Below are 22,783 nucleotides of genomic sequence, written 5' to 3'. Positions count from 1 at the left end.
GTCCAACTATGCTAGGCTCTTTAGCGTTAAGTCAAAAGGGCTTAAACGAGAGACTTTTAAGTGCAGTTACGTCATTTTGTTGCTGAAGGGTTTGGTGACCGGTTTATAGAGAACTCGATTGGTTCGATTGCCTTGTTGAGCGAAGGTCATGTTATAATGGCACGTGCGTCTGTTTGCAATTGGTATTTATCAACATTGGTTGGGAGTGGAATTCGTTGAATTGTCAAAGCGACTACGCAAGACAGTGCTTGTTATTGATAACGACGTAATTAAGGTTTACAAAAAATGGTCAGTCAACAGTTATCAACTCATCAGTATAGCCTTGCACGTGGGTGCTCTAATTATAATACTATCCGCCAACCTAACTGACAAACGGGGTCAGGTCTCTTTCACTAGAGCGATGATCATGTAAGGACCACTTGCGCATTCCAGGGTTAGTTAACACATTCAATACCACTAAGTGCTACGGGTTACGCTCGTAGCGCGTAGCCACGGTTTCGTCGTATGTAGCGCGTAGTCGCTACGAACAGTGTACCCGACAGTCGGGTTCTTGGTGTTGAATGTGTTAACTAACTCGGAGTTAACAGTTTAAACTCCGAGTTAACAGTAAGTATCTACAGTTTTAACCCTGTATCAGTTAACTCCGAGTTAGTTGGTTAACCTTGGTTGCTGTATGCCCGTCAAACCATTAGTGCTTAAATATTTAGTAGGTATTTATTTAGGGTTCCGTTACACAGGCGCGTTTTCCAGGTGGGGCGTGAGCGTTTTATAGTTCGTTTTCTTTAGCATTAGAAATAAGGTAAACAATCTTGATGTGTCTTTTAATTGAAAAACACATTTTAAAAATAAGTTACGGCAAATATGTAACAATTATGAATCTATTGATCTTTTATATTCTTCTGCTTTCATAAGTAATAGTTATTGATTTTTATAAAGCGTTTTTCAATTAAAAGACATGTCAAAATCGCTTACCTTCTTACAAGTTCTTTCTAATGCTAAAAAAAACGAACTATAGGTATATGTAACGCTTACCACCATAAAATGTGTTAAGGCACGCCCCGCCTGTATTTACTGAATTACTTAGGTATCGGTGAAAAAATTACGTAAACCGCAGATATTACGTGGAACCTTTATCTTAAATAAGTTACGCCCCTCAATTATCGAATATATTTATCTATATGTTACCCAATATCGCATAGCGTAATCAACACTTTAAAGCCTAAAAATATATAGATAGTTGATAATATAGTACATTATGTATTATGATACAAGTGTGCTACGTTGGTCATTCATTACCTACACTCGAGGCGGTATTGGGAATCCGATGTGTGTAATGACTAATGCACGCGTGTATCATACGACGTTTTCAACACACTTGCGCGGAAAAAAGAAACGAAAAACAGTAATAACATGAAACTTGGCATAAAGTTCCATGTTATTTCAGCTTGTCGTTTTAAAATGAGATGAGAGCGTACCTTATTGTATGGGAGCGGCCTTTTGGCAGACTTTGAATGAGCAGAAGTATCTTGCGTAAGTACCTAAAGTGGTATATGCCACAGTCACAAAATAAAACAAACATCTGAACAGTTAATATAAATATATTTTGAATTATTCAGAGGCTTTACAATATTTGGAAGAATTACTTCGACAGCGTTACGCCTAACCAACCCGAGTTCATTTGTATACAAAAATAATTATATAGCAGTTACCCGAAAGCAGATACACGGAATACATCGAGTTACAAGGACTGGGTTATACAAATCATTTATACATGTATATTAGGGTGGTATTCCATCTGTCCAATATCTTTTTCAATGTGTATTGCGTCTCACATTTTGCTTAATGAAAGAGTGAGACGCAATTTGAAATATTGGACAGGTGGAATACCGCCCTTAGGACTTGAAACAATTTATCAATTATTTCTAACACCAATAAAGAAGACAAACATCAAAACTTACTTTTAAAATAACATTGTTACGTAAAATAATGAATTTAATCATATTAATCCTTTTATTTGAGTTGTAAGTTGGTAAAAATCAAAACTGAGGCTTATGTTACTAAATACCATAATAATGCCTTTTACAACGATGCCGAGTTCCATCCTTATCTAACTGGTCTATACCGAAAAGGACGTATGCTTAATTAATACATTGCACGAATGTATTTCTTCATCCTTATTGCCTCATACTTAAAGTCCATTTTAAAACTGTATTTCTGAATTGCCATAACCAGAATAGGCAGCAAGTACATATACATTTGACAGTTATGTTCCATAAGAAATTACATTTAAATTAAACATTAACGTTTTAAAATCACTAAACAAAGCGAATACTTAGTAAGTTTCTCTTAAAATTTAGTTACTTATATATTACATAAAAAATGCGTCAAAGCCCGTCTAAAAATGATTCTACACAATTATATTATAAAAAAAAGCGCCTCCATCGGTGCTTCGCTTAAAATTTTTATTTGTTGCTATATTACGTTATTTACATGATGATCCTTCTAAATATTTGCATCTGAACAATACATTAAAATCTTACAGCTATGTTGCATTATTTTATTTTGTGCAATTGTCGCTGCACAATATTCATAAATATTCAAAAATATTTGAACACGAGCTCTAACGCCTTGAAAATAGAGGCGTGTTCAGATATTTGTGGGCACCTCGGCCGCTCTGATATATCTGATAGCGATTGTACTGGACTATCTCAGTCTAAAATCACTCTGAAAGCCTTTTCATTCACATTTTATGGTTATATTTATTACTTTAATTTCAAAGCTAAGAACGAATCCTTCATCCCAAAGGCCTACAGTAATAAAAATAATCATAAAACGAGTTGTAACTGGCAACATTTTCTTACTAACCTTAAACAATTGCACAAAGTAAACGCCTTACTTTACTTACACATTACATGTTCAGGGGATTCAGGCTGTAATTAACCTAGCGCCACCGAGGCCTAGAGAGACCTAAAGGCCTAGAGACCTATGTGAAATTAGGCGTGAGAGGTAAAATAAGCCGTGACTATAAAAGCAGTCAATTAAAGCCTAAATCCATCATCACATTTAGTGAAAACCAATGGCTTTCGAATACATATACGAAAAATAAAATGGGAAAAATGTAAACTTAATGCTTTTCCCATTCAGTTAGTACTAACTTGGGTAGAAGGTTTAATGCATTTCTTTAAAAAAGTTTAAAGATCTGGCAAAAAGCGTTAAGTTTATATTTGACCCGTTAAAACAGTGACTGAATCGCCTATTTATACATTTAAATCGCTCGAAGAATGGCGAGCCTATGAAAGTTGTTGCTAAATTAGTTGTGCGGTATTACACAGGACCGGCTGCGCTTCTTAGCACGTTCATTTATTCATTTGACGATAATTTATATCTATAGGCACATTAGGCATATTGTATAGCCTAAAAGTGTTCGTGTTTTACTAGAGGTCATACAAAATTCTATAAAAAGATAATAAACGTAGGTGAGCAATTCTCAAAGTGTGTACATTTCGATCACATCTTAGATTTCTATAAAAATTGGTATGCTGGTAAAGTACATGAAGCTGAACAACTTCCACCATATTTCCTAAAATGTCCCAGAAAGATTTTAAGAAACATTCCTTTTTTGTTACCAGATTTCCTTACACATTTGGTAACAATGAGAGAAATTGATTCGTAGACTAACAAAATCTATAGAATAATGACGAAGATACGTGTGATAGTTTAATTTGTATTTTTTTATCGACCAGGTAAAGCCATATTATATTCCGTGACTCAGATTTGGCATTCAATTTCCTAATTTACACATTTCCTTTTCGTACTATTTATTGATATTAACTAAATGTTAAATAGCTAAATTTATTGTCTTCATAAAATGATGACCTTTTATATGTATGTGCCTATAAAATACAAATTATCCTCTTTCATACAATCAATCCCACTGTCGCCTTACAGTTGTAAAATCAGTTAAAAGTTACATTAGTAACTTCATTGTTGTTGTATAATATCTTAAAGATAATGTATTATCAATTTCTTTAACTTCGTCAGGTGACGACGTTTCAAGGTTTCTATAAAAACAGAGGTGGCAAGGTTCAGAGATAAGAATTGAAATATATTATTTGTTACCATGAAACCATGATATATAAAGTTGGTCAAGCAGATCTTGTCAGTAGAAAAAGGCGGAAAATTTGAAAAATGTAGGTGCGAAGGGATATCGTCACATAGAAAATTTGAATTTCGCGCCTTTTTCTACTGACAAGATTTGCTTGACCATCTATAGATAATGTGATGCGAAACGATAGGAAAAAGGGCACATTATCCTATTGGACAGATTAAATTGATCCCGATTTAAACAAAAACTATAACAATATTACTGTAAAAATTCAACACAATTTTAAAGCAAATTGGTTGAAATTTCAAATCAAAACTGGCTAAAACCGATGGGGTCACCTCGGTATCTGTCTGTCACAGGCCTTATCTTTGTTTTAACAGTTTACAATAAAATCGTCGGGTGACAAGCAAAAGTCACTAAGTACTATCAAAAAATTAAAGTAACAATGCACTTTATTACACTTGTAACACGGTTTATTGTCCAATAATTTCAATAGACTTAGTTAGTGACTTTTGCTTGTCACCCGACGAAATGCAAAACACACAATTTTTGAACAGCTATAGTCGGCAGTGGGATACTTTTACATCTAGCTACGCAGTTCCAACGATATGTATCTAACGTATGTCACACGAGAGTGCTTCGAACTGACTTCCATCAAACTAACTTAACATGTAACACGGTTAGCAAAACAGTTACGAAATATCCCTAGCTTGAGTCTGCCTGATTGTAATAAAAACTGTTGAAGTTGTAGGCTCGGTTTTATAAACATCTATGACATTAATATTGACTGGTAAACTAATGTTTGAGTCATATTGGCAACAAGTTTTGATATCATCGGGGTCCTTAGTAGTAAAATAAATGGCATATGAATATGACTGACGATAGCTAGTTTTGTTTACTATTATTATTAATATAAAGTCTAACGAAGATTTATAAAACCGTGCCGTGGCCTAATGTTTAAAAGACTACGCGAAGTAGATTTGCTCTTACCATCTTGATTGGATTGTCTAAAGTTAAAATATATATTAGTTAGATTAGCTTTAATGGAAGTCATTTGATTAATTTTTAACTACATTAATACACAATGAATACAAATGTTAAACTCTTAACGAATACTGTACTTATACCCACTACGTTGAAACAGGCGAGAACAAAAATAAACCATCACAATCGAAAAATATAATCTCTGCCTAACAAAAAATTTAACAATTCCAAACGTAAATTCATGAAACAAATTTGTACCGAAGCGATTTATTAACAAATGTAGGAATGTAACTTTTAATGTAAAGCAAAGAACGCGTCAAGATTAAAGCACCCAATAGTGAGGTGTTCCGAATTTAAAAAACCGTTAAGTATATATAATAGGGATGACACACACCGACCCACGTTACATTAGTATGCGTTAACAGTAAACTAACATGTATGTATGCGTATTGCAGTCCACTTTATATACAGCACTTGTGTCGAGCCAATCGACGGTTGCGCTGCAGAAGCCATGCTGGTCGCATACTGCACACTGGCACCGCTGTTTATGCGAATCTGAAAAAATATAGATTTAATCAGTTAAATATTCTTAAGATAATATGTAATATCATTAGGTAACTCTTTAACCGCCGGATATAAAAATAGAACAAATTTAAATTCTGTTGAGTCAGAATTGAGTCTAAAATGCAGGGAGGCTATCCTTGTACTACCGAAAGCGGGTTTCTTATCCCAGCAGCAGTGGGCAGCACCCACCCATTAAATCCCTTATTCCAAAACATTTCGTGCCACCATTATGCTGTAGCTACAGCATAACTTTCCCTATCCTCTGCCCAACTCCAAAATTTTAGTTAACTTCTAGTGGTTAGTTGAGATTTCTAAAAACCTTGACACTCGCCAAGTCTCCCCATAATCCTGACAAATGACCAACAATCCTGACATGTCGGGAAAAATCCTGATATATGGCAACCCTAGGCGGAATCCTTCCTATAAATACTTATGTTAGTAAGTATCGCGAATCGCCCACCTCTACAGCAGGCTACAGGCGCGCCTCTTCTTGACGGGCGGCACGGGGCACAGCACGGCGCGGATGGCCTCGTCGAAGACGGTCTTGAGGCCTTTCTGTGTCAGCGCGCTGCACTCCAGGTACTTCACGGCGTTGATCTCCTTAGACATACTTAGGCCCTGCAATATAAAACATTAGGATTTTAGAACTGGTTATGCCGTCTATGGAACGGTGAAGAAATATAGCAGAACTTCGGCCATAAAATGTCATAGGCGAGGCAAAATCTCAATTGGCGGGGAGATTTGACTTTTTCTTAGAAGAAGTGGTTAACGTGCGAGTTTGAGCTCTTGCATTGGGCCTTCAGCAGCGCAAAGAAGCGCACCGCACTCAGCTCCCGAGACATTGGCCCTACGCGGAGCTAGGCTTTCGGCCTTTGCAAGTACTCGATTCTCACTGTCGGGACTTTTCTCATTAAAACACTTTTCCATTAGGTCATGTCCGTCTTTTGCTCCCATAGCGTGTTCGAGAATTTGAGCGGTTCGAAAATGTCAGGATAGAAGGGAAAGAGAGATTAAACTAAAGTTTTGGTCTCCAGTTGGGTAGACCCAACATTAAATTCTTTAGGACCACTTGCACCATCCCACTAACCCGAGGTTAAGCGGTTAAACCGTTAACCCAGTGTTAAATTGTACTGGTAATCACGGTAACTCCAGGTTTAACCGGTTAATCCCGGGTTAGTAGAATGGTGCAAGTGCCGCTTAGTTGACTAGTACGGCGTCAACCGAAGACCAAAGCCTAATAAAATACCTGCGGGTAGGTGATGGGCGCGAGTTTCTTGTCCTTAAGCTTCTCGATAGTGTCCTTGTCCTCGCGCAGGTCGAGCTTGGTGCCGACTAGGATGATGGGCGTTGACGGGCAGTGATGCCTCACTTCTGGGAACCACTGGAACGCAAACAAGTTTCGTTAGATAGGAACACTGGTAGTCGAAAAAGTCGCCGGGCTTGGAAAAAACAGAGTTGGAACCCCGTCCAGAAACAATAAGATTGTTTTTTGTTTTTCTTGCCGTTTGGCGTTTCTCGAATCGGTACGATTGTCATCTTGGCAAGATCCTCTAGGGTCATTAGTGGATCTTTTATAGCCTTATGATGGCATTTTATCGTAAAAAAATCCCTTTATTTTTTTATATGTTAAATGTATTAAAGAACGGGTCACTCACGTATTTTAAGTCGATAAACGCTCAACATGTTTCACTCCGTACCGAGCCCGCAGTCTGCGCCGGTCCGTCACCGTAAACGCAAGCTCCTGATGACACTCCTCGGTACGGAGTGAAACATGTCGAGCGCTTTTCGACTTAAAATACGTGAGTGACCCGTTCTTTAATATATTTAATATGTCTGTGTCACACGGAAGTTTTGTTATTAAAATATGTTAAATGTTTTTAATATTAGTATGTTTTTCTTTGTGTACCTACTAAGTATATTGTGGCGTTAAATGTATTTTCTTTTTTTATTTCAGGTCAAGAAGCGAGCAAAGCAATTATAACTATCAAAGGAAGTAATTAAAGTTTCTTTTTACTTACAACGAACTACTTAACTAATCCAAAGCGCATCAAATATGCAGTTACTCCAGTTACCTCCGAATTAGAGAATAAAATATTGAAGTTGTTACGTTCAAACGTAATGTGACAGACAGACAACGAGGTGATGATAAGGGTCCGTTTTACTAATTCTGGTAATGGGGCAATAAACAAAGGTGTTAAAATTTCTTTCACACTTGAGTTCAATTATTTTGACAAGTTTGTCTTTTTCGGATTGTTTAGTCTCGTGAAACTTAATAGTTGATAAATTAGAAGCTATAAATGTTTAATGTGTTTATTAACATTTACATTATACAGGAACATTAACAGTTTCTCACTTAATGTTCCAAGCAATGTAGTGTTTTACGTTCCGTCATAAAACGATCGAACATTAAGATGATCTGTTGAGCGTCTCAGCAGAAATATAAAGAATATAAAGATCAACATCTGACTTATGCGTCATGGGATCAATTTCTACTTGAGATATTATGAATCATTCTTGCAATGAGGAAGCAGTGATTCATGAGTCGTTGACAGTTTATTTATATTATTTTATTAAATTAAAACCAGTAAAGACAACTTCAATGCTTTGACCACAAATTAAGCATATCACACACATTCACCGTACCTACTGAAATAAATGAATGATTGGTAATTTAATGACTAATGTTATAAACGTCAGTAGTCCCGTTAATACGACGTCACCAATTTACATTATAGTTGAAATAATTTCGTTATTATTTAGTGTGCGTTTTACCAGTTATTCGTTGTATAAGCTTTGAAAACTGAACAGAGTTAACGACACGCTAATATTTTATGCATACACGAAGTTGCTACCATTTACAATACAACTGTGGAAAATTGCGATTACGATGAAAGGTATGGTCAAAATTGAGGACAAATATTAACATACAAGAATATATTCTTTGGACAACACGAATACAAATATGTTACACTAAAATCTAACAAACAATATTTTGAAAAGATCTAGTTTTAGCTATCATTTGTTCCTACCTCAAGCGAAGCAGACTAGCCGTGTCAGGATGTTGGTTGCCTTAGTGCGCACGTTCTCCGAGGCGGGGTTGACGAGCGAGAAGCATATGAGCAAGACGTCGTTACATAGTCTCCTACCCATAGGTAGGAGGTCGGGCTCTGTAGTCGTGTCAGGATGTTGGTTACCTTAGCGCGCACGTTCTCGAAGGAGGCGGGGTTGACGAGCGAGAAGCATATGAGCAAGACGTCGGTACATAGTCTCCTACCCATAGGTAGGAGGTCGGGCTCTGTAGTCGTGTCAGGTTGTTGGTTACCTTAGCGCGCACGTTCTCGAAGGAGGCGGGGTTGACGAGCGAGAAGCATATGAGGAACACGTCGGTCTGTGGGTAGGAGAGCGGTCGGAGTCTGTCGTAGTCCTCCTGACCCGCCGTATCCCACAGTCCCAGGTTGATCGGTTTGCCATCTACCATCACATTGGCCGAGTAGTTGTCGAATCTGAAATTGTACGGATATTTTGATTAGGATGGTTCACGATAAAATTGAGTGCAAGTTCTAGTTCAATCCGAGGGGACTTTGGACCAGAGTGTTTTCTTGCTTTGTTGACAAATAATAGATATGGAACCTGACTACAGATAATTTTAATTAAGTAATTAAGATGCAAGGGCAAGTCGCATTATGTATGCATCAGATATTAATGACCGATTATTGGCAGTCGTTATCATTTACAGTTAGTCATTGTTCACCGTTTAATCAGGCTAATAAGTACTTCAGCGAACAATGGATCGGTTTACTATGGAGGCTATGATTATTATAAATATGGGTTAAGAACGGCTCTGCCTACAAGAAAAATACTGTAACTAGTGGTTCATACAATTTTAACACGGTTCAAATGGGTGTATATTTTGTTTACAGAAATCTTACCTCTGCGGTGGTCATTTTAAAATTTCGTGGTCTTTTCTACCATCGATGAAATTATAATATTTTAAACTTTCGCGTTTTGAACACATATTAACTTACATTTATAGACGGGTCTAACGCGAATTTTAACAATTACCTTGATTTACCGACGTTCGACACACGTTTCACTGGTCAACTGCGACCACGACCACTGAAACCTGTGTCGAAACGTCGGTAAATCAAGGTAATTGAATAAAATTCGCGTTAGACCCGTCTATAAATATGAGTTAATATCGATGAAATTCATAATAATCATAATGATAACATTGATAACCCATACATTTCAAAGAGCTCCTTTTTCGTATCGACGCAACTACCCGGCAATCGAGGTGATATTATGTGCCGTTGTTAGACAAAAGGTAAGATTTTGTCAACTGCCAGGCGCTTTTATCTCATAGTTTCGAATAGAAAGTGTCTTAACAAACGACCAGGTTAAAAGGTAAAGGTACCACACCTTTACCAAACCAAAGTCTTTTGTCAATTATTAATTGAAATTGATCTGTTTTCTATCTGTTTTTACACTGACATAAAATACCATGCATACTTACACTGTTGGTATGTATTCTCCGGGGAAGGCGTTTGTCGTGTAACTGATGAGCAGGCATGTTTTACCGACGGCTCTGCGGACAAAAGAGGAATATATTAAAAACCGGGGCAAACGCAAATGCCTGCAACTGGAGCACTGAATAATATTATCAGCGGTTAACCTGCGGGCTCAGCACGGTTCCATTTTTATCGACTATCACTATGCGCGTCCCTTTCGCACTTACATACTTGTTAGAACGTGACAGGCATGGTGACAAGGGATAAAAACGCGACCGTGCTAAGCCGCCTGGAGAATAATAAGAATACACTACAACCTACAGCACGTCCACTTCCTTTAGCAAAACTTGATGAAGAAAAATACCTAAGTAACTGTATTATAATTTATAAGAAAATAAACCACCCTAGAGACGCGGTACCTGATATAAAACGTGGTATTTTTATATAATCAGTCTACGTTGCTAAGGGAGTTCCTGGAGATGCAATATTATATGCAACTGCACAAAGGAAATACCGCCCCGTGCAAAGTTACCTACAAAGGTGCAATTTATGCACGGTGTATAAAGTTATGAAGAGTCAAAAGCAACATAGTTGCCGAAGTATTAAAGGAAAACTATTTATTTCTCGAACTTTGCAGATAACACACAAAGCTTCCAACATTTTTAGAGACGTTAGTTTTGTCCATGCAGGCAGCAGCTAGAGCATTACTACTCATGGCATGATCAAAAATGATTCGTACTTCTTTTATTTTAAATCAGTCGTAAATGCGATTGAAGCTTCAATAGTATAATCATTCGCTACTTCATGCAACTGCCGATTGTCATAATATTCATGATCGGTCAAATTATTATTTATAGTCTGTGCGGAAAGAGAAGAGTCATAGAATGTATTGGTCCCCTTATATTCCACGACTCTTCTCTTTCCGAAAACCACAACATTTTTCTTTCATGTCATTGCCATCCCATCTGCTGGTGAAATAGTGGCATAACCCAAATTTATTACAATAAAAAAATCGCTATGCAGCTTGTGCCGATGGAAAGTCTGTTTTTGTTTACTTTGAATGCAAACTTGTGAAAAATCAATTCAAGTCAATAAAAAGACCCGTCTAATCAGTTTTCTATGTTAACCAGCAGACGGACATCATGTTGTAGATCTTTACCTGACATGTAAGACTAGTTTTGTTATTAAGTATCTACTATCTAGATAAATTACTTGGTGCATAGCATACATGATTATCATACGATAGGTTCTATCCTTCATTTGAATTTGCGCCTAACGTATTTGTTCAAAAATGATTTCTTGTCCAAATTACCAAGTGACATGACTTTCAAAAGTGTATTTTCAAATTGAATCACTATTCACTTTTTCAATTGATTTTCTTTTCAATTGCACATATTATTTTCAAGCAGAGACCATACCGCCGACGTCTTAGTATTATTGTTTTTGACTATAATTGAGTTATCTGTTGTGAAAGTTTTGCAACTGGTGACAATATCGATCACGTCATTATACAACAGGAAAAGAAAGTGAGAGAATAAGCAAAGATAAACTGAGAGCCAACGGAAGGCACGTTTACTTTATGTAATGTTACTATCTAGTGGTTATACGTTGTTCATAATAATTGAATTCGCAAGAGTGACGCACGTGTCGAGTAAAACTTTATACATATGTACCTAATGTTTGTAAATAAAACATATTGAGTTAAACATATGCTTTTCATCACAATTTAGATTCCATCATAAAACAAAAGGACGTAGGGCAATTAAAACTTGTATTTTCGTGAAATTGAACCCAGTGGAGTGCTTTGTGAGTATTTTTTAGGGTTCCGTACCCAAAGGGTAAAAACGGAATCCTATTACTAAGACTCCGCTGTCCGTTTGTCTGTCTGTCTGTCCGTCTGTCTGTCCTTCTGTTTGTCACCAGGCTGTATCTCATGAACCGTGATAGCTAGACAGTTGAAATTTTCACAGATGATGTATTTCTGTTGCCACTATAACAAAATAGAAGTAATAAATATTTAAGTAATAAATATTTAAGTGGGGCTCCCATACAACAAACGTGATTTTTTTGCTATTTTTTTGCGTTGGTAATTGTAACATGTACGGAACCCTTCGTGCGCAATTCCGACTCGCACTTGGCCGGTTTTCTCTATTGTTATAAGGAGGCCGAAGCTGAAAGTTTAATGTTGCCGTAGCTGAATTTTTACATTCAACAGACAGACATTCGACTCGGCTTGTCTGACAGTTGACAGCTGTCAAATAGTATGAAGATGTAGTCCCATGAAAATTGTCATTTTTCCCACGCCATGGGTGTTCGTCGCTTATGTTTTTCCCACCAATCACCTCTCACATAGCTAATAGCGATCAGCGGGCTCAGCACGGTTCCATTTTTATCGACTATCACTATGCGCGTCACTTTCGCACTTACATACTTGTTAGAACGTGACAGGCATGGTGACAAGGGATAAAAACGCGACCGTGCTAAGCCGCCTGGTTGCAATTATGAATATCATAATCTGAAAAGGAGACATTATGTCGCACTCTCTCTAGGCACGTCTGGGGTCAAATGCACTTCAAATCGATCGAGTGATAGCTGTTCCGCTATTACACTCGCGCATGTATCATAGATTAAAATAAATTGCTTTGTACCTTTAACACAAGGTATCGAATTAAAAGCATTTACTTTCTCTACAAACACATGTAATATACAAAAAACTATACTCTGTATCATTAGGTATTTAAATAAAAGTAAACAAAATCTATCCTCAAATGGCTCCTTAAGCCAGTTGAGGGTAGATGAAAACATTACATTATCAAATAATGTTGGTTAAAGTCAGGTCGTTCAGTGACTGATCCAGGCGGTTTTGTATTTGGTCGGTTAACCAATAAATGTTATAACTACCCAACAATGTACAAATTGTGTGTTTACTTTTTTTTAAATACCTAAAGATACAGACTATAGCACTACGAAGCGAAGGATGAAACTAAATATAACTTAATTTAGAAATATGTGGCGCTTGTAGAATATAATAATAGCCAAGTAAATTATCTGAATCTTAGAATTTTATAGTACTATTAGGTGAACTTCGTACATTGCGCTCACTGCCGTTATCGGCTACAGTACGGCTACCACCAGTTTTGACATTGACATAACGTTCACGTTTACGTAACTTACTTTCTATGCATCTCGCTCGTACTCGCATATGCGAGCAATAGTGCAAGCGAGATGTACAGAAAGTAAATTACGTAGACGTGAGCGTTATGTCAATGTTAAAACTGATGGTAGAGGCTCAGGCCGCCTGTAGCCGATATCGTTGTTAAGTGTTTGTTTGCATTAATTAATATTAATTATACAAGGACAATGGATCTCGATTGCTAGGCTACCGGTTAACTATACTAACAGTTAACACACTTTTGACATCAACAATATCAATAGGTTTCTGATAAGTGATAAGTTAGCAAACTAACTGATCAAACGACCAGTAAAGTACCGAAAGTACGATAAAACCTATGAACTTTACGCCTACAGTTCAGTCTATTGTACCCCGGGGTTGTACGAGAATCTCATTGATAAACAACTGGACACTCCAATCCCAAATTAGCACGGGTGACAGCCAATCTCGACGGGGGACAATCCATTCATTCAGAGTTATTTCAGACGCGACATTCTTCGCACAAGGGGTGTCGTTCGATTGCTTACAGTGAACGGGCGAGTCGAACCAGTGTGCGATGTAGCTTTACACTTTGCTGCTGTGGATAGGGCAGTGAGCAGATCAGGTATATCGTGTTAACGCCTTCCTACTCATGCCCGTGCTACTTATCACGTCGCCCAAGGATGCTGATTGCTGTCGGAGGCGGTTTTCTGGCCGCAATCAGAAAACTGACATCGTCAAGAGTAACAGCTCTAGCAGAGGCATATTCGTACTCGGATCATGTCACAGCAACATGTCAGCAGCGTCATCAGCATAAGAATATTGTAAACACTTACTGACGTCTATCATGTCGCGGCATGATTTTGAGTTTCTACCAACATGCCCTCAGTAGCAGGCGCGAAGTGTAAAAACCCAATAGTTCGGCCAGAAACACGACTCGCCCGCGCTCGCGTATACAATGACAATACAAGGCAAGTTACCGATGTTGCCATGTTACAGCTGAGCAATTTAAACGGACAGTTTGACGGTAACAGACGGATAAAATGCTACCAAACAGTGGTTCCCGGAAATCACGGTGATTTTATCATGTTTCATGTCAAGTCAACGTCTCGACTTGAGTGTTATCAAGATTTTTCAGTTAGTCGGCACTGCCATTTTAGTGTTTTCCTGGTAATAACCATCAACCAAGGGAATTAAACTACTGGTCTGTGTTTAAGTACTTACTATTTAACCACCGAGATATCAAGGTAGCGATTTCGATAGGTACATATTGCATCTCGTTGAATATCTCGCCTTCATTCTCGAAATGTCAATTGCATTTTATATCTCGCTTTTTTATAGCAAGCTATGCAGAGTTGCAGACGACCTTCTTAACCAAATTCCAAAAAAGAAGAGGCTTCAATCCTTACGTAATAAAAAGCCGTAGTCGCGTTATAAATGTTTTAAATTTTTTACTTTTTAATTAGTCTACCTAATTGCTTCCATTGTAGTCTTCCCACCTTGTCCCGCTTTAATATACTCAATTATATACAAGTGCTGTGCGATACGTGTTCCCGGAGTAAGGACCAGTACACTCGGTGTAATATTCTACCCTCGTCCTCGTAGGATTCGTGTTATTCCAAAACATCCTAACTGCATGCGGGTTTGAAAGTAAAAGTGTACTTAAGATTATTAACGATTACATATGCGACACTTCGCGACATACACCCTAAGGTCGCTTTTTCCAGGATACGACATAATACCTTTTTGTTCAGGACGGTAGTATCGGCTACGACGCATCCTGTCGTGATGCAGGGTTGCCACTCCATATCGACGACTTAATATAGGTATATTTGCACTCGTAAAAGTATATTCGGAGCATATATTTTTACGACGCTTCGTGTAAATGTATTATGGCTGTTTTATTGACCATTGACGCGTTATTTCGCCAGCTTTAACAATACGGTGACCGATTTCTAATGGGACTATTTTTGTTTTCAACCGTATACCTTGTGGCATAAGGTTTAGATTTTGTTTTACAAATTATCTTGGAGTTTTCTATTACGTAATGAGCTTATTAATTTAATGGGTCATCTAAAAGCGTTGGATGAACCAGATTATATCGTTCCCGACCTTTATCTATAAAATGTAAGTACGTGATCTATTATAAATAAAACTTACACTGTAACACTCACAACGATAATTCTTTATTTTCACTTTCGAGGTTTTCGCGGTCTTTGTCGTCAGTCTTTTACAACATTCGCAACCCTGGCTATTAAGTATTTCTTGAGCGAAGAATCATCGAATGCACGGACACGGACACGGACACAGCGTGGTGGGCCACGGCGCAAACTGCAGCGTAGGGTCAGGTGGAGCGACAACCTTACTCAGCACATGTTACACTACTTGTGGCAACCCTGTCTATCTTTTGAGCGAAGGATCATCGACTGCGCGGACGCAGCGAAGTGGGCCACGGCGCAAACTGCAGCGTAGGGTCAGGTGGAGCGATGACCCTACTCGGCACATGTTAAATACACTAGTTTAGTGGCAACTCTGGTTATCTCTTGAGCGAAGGATCATCGACTGCGCGAATGCAGCGAAGTGGGCCACAGCGCAAACTTCAGTTGGGTCAGGTAGAGAAATGTGTGAATGCAGTTTTTCTTGTTACTAAAATCGATGACATGGTTCCTAAGAAGAGATCGTCGTATGTCTTATAGTTTCAGATTTTCCCATACTGACTAGTGATGTACCGACTATTGATTTGGCCGACTAGCCGACTAGCCGACTAATCGGCGCTCGAATGGCGGATTAGTCGGCCGACTAGTCGGCCAGATCATTAGTTTCGTATAAGTTCAGGTGAAAAACAATAGCTTTGCTCCTTTGGTTGCGCTATTCATCATATTAGCTTGGCTAAAAGGTGTTCTCTACAGGTTCAAAGACCTATCATAAGAATCCTCGTTCAATTTCTGTCTTTAGTTCTTTTATTTTACGATCCTGAGCAGACCGTCAGTACAGCTTCTAGGAGGTATTTCCAAGGCTCTATTTCCCGTACGTAGTCGCCAGTTAAGAACCTATCCCCTGTGGTCAGCGTCTTTACGAGCAACGTGCCCTGTTTAAGTCACAAAATTTTGCAATAACATTAATAGTTCCTCATGGCTCTACCATTAAAAAAAACAAAAACTGAATAATAAAAAAAAAAACTATCGAACTTGCTCATGAAATTACACGAGAATCAGTTGAGATCGACCTGTAGAGGAAAACACCAGCCCACCAACATACGATAACGATCAAACGGTCAATTATTTATATGAACAAAAGTTTTCGTATGCATCCTGGATAGGTATTTTAGTAAAATAAACATAAAACATATGGTATCCTTTCACTAATAAAGTGCCGACTAATCGGCCATTTTTGCCGACTAGTCGCCGACTAATCGCCGACTACAAATGTGGCCGGATAGTCGGCTTTCCCGACTAGTCGGTACATCCCTAATACTGACCGATTTAAATGGGCCAGCCTGTATATCATAACACAAGGCCGAAACAAGTGTACTAAAAATATTGCCTACCACGGGCATTCGTATGTTTGTTCTCAACACCAATAGCGGTCAATAGTGAGTCATATTTAGCGTAACTGAGATCTGTTGAATGTTTCACGTACACATGATAATCGTTAGGGCTAGTTGAAACACGTGCCTTGCACAACACAAAGCCTAGTTTATGGACTTAAGTAAGACACACCGTATCTCATCCGCAATACCTAACTTCAATAAGCGCATAACTTTGCAACATAAGTTTCATTTGATACCTGGAGTCACAGATCGTTAAGTCAACTATTCTCGACAATCGGGGAGAAGCGATAACAAACTCTCGTTCAAGTTAAATTGGATCTAGTCTCGTAGATAGTCATACGGACAATCCAGGCGTGGTCAAAGGAAGACATACACAGGGGACACGGCTAACGAGAAGACAAACTTGAGCACTATGCTGTATGCCTTTGATCGGGTACAGATATTGGATGCATGGCTGTCTGTAGCTGCTTTAAATCAATATAAATTCTCTGAATATTGCCAGTATTACAACATGGACGTATCCCCAAATCAGAACACGGAATCTTTGTACTTCAGCATGTTTCTCTTCTTAGGGGAATCTAAAGTTGGTGACATGAGGGTTGTATTGTGTAAGCTTCAAGAATTCAAGATAGATGTGGTTCGCACACATAGTAATAGGAATTAACAACAAGGGAAGCGACAGCGGCGATGCATTTTGCAGTTTGCGTTTGGGACGTATGCGCAATCGGGGATCCCTTGCTACCTTGAATTTCCTGCGTGAACTGTACGAAGGTAACTGACTAACATTTACATAATTGTTGAATCACTATGAGAAAGGTGTCCCTAAGAGATTTGCAACGCTCACAATGTTGTGCTTGCTACTTGTTGACAGCATACAGTGCGGAGCAAGAAATTATTAAGAGCCAACGGGAGTGGTCATTTCTCCATACAAACGTACTCCTCGTTTTCCTCCGTGGTTTTTGAAGCTAGAGCAATGATTTTTTCAACACAGATTAATATTGTCAATATCTGTGTCGGACCGTTTTGCTTTTTTTAATATTTTTGTTTTTTAAGGCCTTCTAGAGCCCTTCAAAAATGGCCAAAATGGCCTAATTGACTATGCCGCAATGAGGCGTGGCATTCAAAACTGATATCAATTAGCCAAAAAAGCAAAACGGTCCGACACAGATAATTTCATAATCATTTAGATTTCCAAATTGGTTAAGTTTTGGAGGAGGAAACAGAGGAGTACGAAACCTCGATTATTGAGATTTTTACGCAGGATTTTTCGCCTTGTCCTTATCGCACTACTTTTAGGTGCCGCTTCCGTTAGCGAGACGGGTATATTTACCTAAAATATTTAAAACTCAGCTCCTGTTTCGTCTTAAGATTCAGTCATAATCATTCAAGAATAGTAATCATGTTTGTGAGTCATGCAAGTCATGCACCAGCACGCCACTTGCCGCTTCATTGATGATGCGTCCTATTAGACTACATAGTAAGCCGATATCGATAGTAGTAACCGAGACAGTTATAATACGATCGATAGTAGCTGATAACATCTGTAGAGCTAAATTAAATAAAAACGAACTTGATCTGTAGCTTTGAATTTTGTTGTTTCACCGACAATCACGTTTAGGTTTTCAAGACATTGAACGTCATAACAGTAGATTGAGTACCTAGTTTGCGAGTCAAACAGACAAATAGACGAGACCGGCGTCTTTACTTTATAACCAAAAACTGTAGGTACTTTAAACGGAATCTATCTGTAATGTAAGATCACGATGTTTTGATATGTTTATTGTTAGCAAAACCGTATAAATTGTATCTTATTTATATCTGGAATCCCTGGAATGATATCCGTAGGTAGCGGAGGTTTCCGTAAGCCGGATAACCAACCGCGTATTATGTATGAGGGAAATAAAAGAAAACTGTGCGATGTTACAATGCAAAGCGAAGAGATTTGAATGTTACCAATCGGTTATGTAAGGAATGTTTGGAATTCGTTACATTTATTTACCGGAGATCAAAATTGTGGAATTGATCGAATTACAATGAAGGCAGAATTACAACAGCATCTACATTCAAAGTGGCGAAAATGTCGCATCTTACTTGTTAATGGATATGTAATTATGTCGTATGTATTGTGGGGCTGTCCATAAATTACGTCATCGATTTTTGACGATTTTTGACCCCCCCCCCCTATAATCATCCAAAAATCATGCTTCATATGACCCCATTTCCTCCTACTTCATCCTACCGTCATCCGATGTCCAGACCCCCCCCCCCTAATTTGAAATGACGTAATTTATGAATAGCCCCTTGTGACTAGTATCTAATGGAATTGAATCTCAGGTAAAGGTACGGTTTGGGAATATAAAATATAGCATCGTAATTAGTCTATTTACAAAACTAATATAATCGACTTCTAAATGTTTTCGAGCTGGGCAGCTCGATAACACTGCAGTTACTCGTCCACAACAATTAAGGATTGCGTTAACAAGTTGGTAACACCTGATCTAAACACTCAACACAGTCTCTTTACGCTTGTTAATATGCCACAGTTATTATTAACCTATGAACAAACCATTCGTTAATCCCATTAAACATGAAAGACATTAACACAGTCAATATCAAACGCGCGTAAAAGTAAAACCTGTTACGTTGGGCTCACAGCGCCGCAGCGGGAGAGTTAGTGCCCACGTTAAAAATAACGAGCACCGCTTCCGAGCTTGTTGACTTGAGCTGATGTGGTTTAATATTAACTGGAGTTTAACGTGCATATGCTGGGATAAGTTTTTGAACCATTCTAATTGCATGACAGCAAGGTTTTACGCAAAAAACTCGACCTAATACAGTCCTACACCTAGATTAAATGTTTGAATGACTGAATTTATGGATGAAATGCTTGAGAGGAATCCCTGGTTTTATAAGAATGTCCTATGGATTATGGAGCCATCCCGAGAGTCAAGTCATGCGACAAAATATGGTCTATATTTAGCCAATTTCAAAGAGACGACAGATGGGCTGTGCGAAAAACGATATCACGGCGCAACCATATGATAGCGCATATGACATATTAAATTAAGTATCAGTTTATTTTAGACATTATGGTCCTAAAAAGTTACGTCGGTCAGAAGAAAATGTTAAAAATGAAAACTCATATTTTTCAATTGAACTGTGAAACATCTATTAGAAACTTATTAACTTTGTTTTAATTACCAACTCTTGGTCAACGGTATCGCATGGATATATATGTATAATTCTTAAGTTCAGTAATTATAATCCATTAGCTACAATAAAATGTTCTAATTTATACTTTTGTCCTTATCTGATACAGGTACAAGTGGGTGCGCCCTTGAGGAAGCACTTGGGCATTTCCGTTGTATTCTAATTATTTCTAATGTATGATATATCAAACGTACCTATGTATAAGATCGGAGTAAGCTTTAAATGCTTAAAAAATAATTGAAACAAAAATAAATCCCGTTTGATTATAACTATAACAACAATCTTAGAGGATATAACCAACGGAGACACCATGTCTAAAATTTTCGGTACAAAATAGTCTGCCGCTTTTTGCGGGGGTCGAGGGGCACATCAAATGTATAGGTACGTCATGTCAGATAAACGTCAGTCCATACATATAGTTGACATGTGGTTGACCATTGGCCGCCTATTTTCGACAGAGGGGAACGCCTGTTAATGGTGGCTCCATTGTTAATTACTCCGAGACAACAATGTATGAAGGTTAATAAAAAAAATATATTTTCTTCAATTTAGAATACGTGTACATGGTTAGGTATGTATGTAACCTAATTCTAGACTCCACTTATAATTAAAAGTCCTTGATCCAGAATTCCAGATTCACATTGAATCGAGTTCAGAAATCTAGATTATTTCCGGAGACCACAACGAGTCGGATCTATCCTATTTACTCGGAACGAAGCGAAGCTGTAGAGCGGAGATGACAGATGATTTTGTTCCGTTCCATTCGCTACCTTAACCCCATTTAAATAGTCAACAAACAAGCGAGCTCAAAAAACCTTTAACGAAGATTATGTCAAGTGGAAAATGAAATGCCTGACTGAAAATGTTCCACTTTTTCCAATGAAACAGCCACGTAATTCTGTAATTCAAAGGACGAAGCACATTGGCTCGCCTTCATTATCTACTTCTTAGAAACTGGAATTTTATAATAGCGACAAGTAATTTAATAATGTATATTGTATGTAGATACATAGTTCTGTTTTATTACGGTCTAGCAACTTTTAAAGGTTGTGTGCAAGGCTGCAAAATTTAGATCATCTCTTTTGTTTAAACGGTCGCCCATTTATTTTAGGCTTCGAAATGGTCCAATGGTTAGCTAGCCTATTACTATACCTAGTGAATCGATTAACAACAAAATCTAACTAAGTAACAAATAGGCACTTAAAGCAATGCTGGAATATCAGTCCAGATTTTACAACGACATACATATTATTATGACGTCTCTAAAAGTACCTATTTAAATGGGCACTCCCGTTGGCCTTGGTTGCAGGTGGAGCACCAGATGACGATCCTCACAATGGTTCGTAAAATGTCGACTGATATCCACCTCAATATTACTTAATTAATCCGATAAATATTTTAATAGGTTTGCCTCTCAATCTGTCGCTACGGTTACCCTTCGAAGCGTAGTACAGTAGTTATCAAATTCACTATTCTGAAAGAAAAGTAGTTTACAAATGCCATAAATCTGCTGTATTGTGACGTCACGACTGACGCAGCACGCTCGACTGACTCAGACTTGAAGAAAATCTGAACAAGGGATCTAAAGGTCTACTTCCGTTTGATAAGATCGATGTCGTGCCTGTTAGTACATGTCCGTGCCGTGACGTGTCAGATAATTCCTTATTTTAGAAAATTATATGTCTGTGACTGTAAGGCCTCTCCAAACGTCACCGATAATCGAATGCGCGTCGATCGATTGAATTCGTTGCTCTTACTTAGCCAGCGATTAGATACCAAAAACGCATATCATTAGTTGCATTGTTGGTAGAAGCTTTAAGGTGAATTCAAATTGATCTCTAGAACATTACACAGATCACATAGAGATGTGTCTTATGTGATGGATTCTCTCAATATGCACTATCTTTAGTCAGTTGATGATGTTATATCAGGAAACCAATTGTATTGAATGCTGCCATTTCTGTACAAATGTTTGTTCCCAGTACTAGCTTATCCCTGTACAAACAAAGTTCACTGTTTAACAAGGACGTTAGGCCGATATTATGAGTCGGCAGTCTACACTACATAGGTAATCTGTAGTGTAGACTGCCGACTATTATAGCAAACCTACATGTTAGATTAGGCGGTTCCTTACTTACTGGCCTTTGTAACTAATGCACTTAAAATACTATTAAGATCAGTTACAGATCCAATTATAAAAGGTAGCTCTAAATATAAACTAGATAAGCCATATATTACTTTAGATAATGAAGCGAAACGATCCGCACCCTCAAGTGAATTATCATCAAGGAAAATTCTCGTAATTTGAACATATTCCCCACACACTCGAGGATTAACCAGATTAGTGATTTACGAAGGACTCAAATCCTGTAATAGAATCTCAAAGTTACACGAATACGACTTTGTGGTTGGTAATGAAGCTGTGCGGTGATGTTCTAGTTTATGTCAGACATAACATAAATCGTATCGTGTATAACCAAAACTAGTGAGCGATTGCTTTAGCGACGAGTGCTTTAGACAAGCACAACCGCGCGATTAATAGGTACCTGTTAAAAATATAACATCAACACATCCAAAATAGCCTGGCTACTTTTGAGGCAACCCGTACAGTTGTTAAATGCAGCATAGCACGTGTTTCGCCTACAGTTCCCCAGAACCGTCCATAAAACGCGGCCCGGACGAAGTTGGCAAATAACTGGCAAGGCAGTCAC

The 22,783-nt window shown here is 38.1% G+C and overlaps 1 protein-coding gene and 1 long non-coding RNA gene across 2 annotated transcripts in view; one reads left to right on the top strand and one right to left on the bottom strand.

Moving 5' to 3' along the window:
- The first annotated feature begins 1,564 nt into the window (after positions 1–1,564).
- On the top strand, positions 1,565–2,206 carry LOC134791801 (uncharacterized). Its single transcript, XR_010144327.1, has 2 exons — positions 1,565–1,773; positions 1,897–2,206. It is a non-coding gene; the product is annotated as an uncharacterized LOC134791801 (long non-coding RNA).
- A 1,657-nt stretch (positions 2,207–3,863) lies between these two features.
- LOC134791756 (ras-related C3 botulinum toxin substrate 2) overlaps positions 3,864–22,783 on the bottom strand; it is an 88,895-nt gene continuing 69,975 nt past the window's right edge. The window contains exons 2-6 of the mRNA XM_063762904.1: positions 10,167–10,238; positions 8,976–9,156; positions 6,900–7,034; positions 6,114–6,271; positions 3,864–5,644 (exon numbers count right to left, since the gene is read on the bottom strand). Coding sequence (XP_063618974.1) covers positions 6,116–6,271; positions 6,900–7,034; positions 8,976–9,156; positions 10,167–10,238 — 544 coding nt within the window. The 3' untranslated portion in view covers positions 3,864–5,644; positions 6,114–6,115. The remainder of the gene's footprint in view (positions 5,645–6,113; positions 6,272–6,899; positions 7,035–8,975; positions 9,157–10,166; positions 10,239–22,783) is intronic.

This window comes from Cydia splendana, chromosome 6, assembly GCF_910591565.1.
Source record: "Cydia splendana chromosome 6, ilCydSple1.2, whole genome shotgun sequence".
Taxonomy (NCBI): Eukaryota; Metazoa; Arthropoda; class Insecta; order Lepidoptera; family Tortricidae; genus Cydia; species Cydia splendana.
The sequence above is the reverse complement of the archived record's forward strand: the minus strand, read 5'-3'. Positions and strand labels throughout refer to the sequence as shown.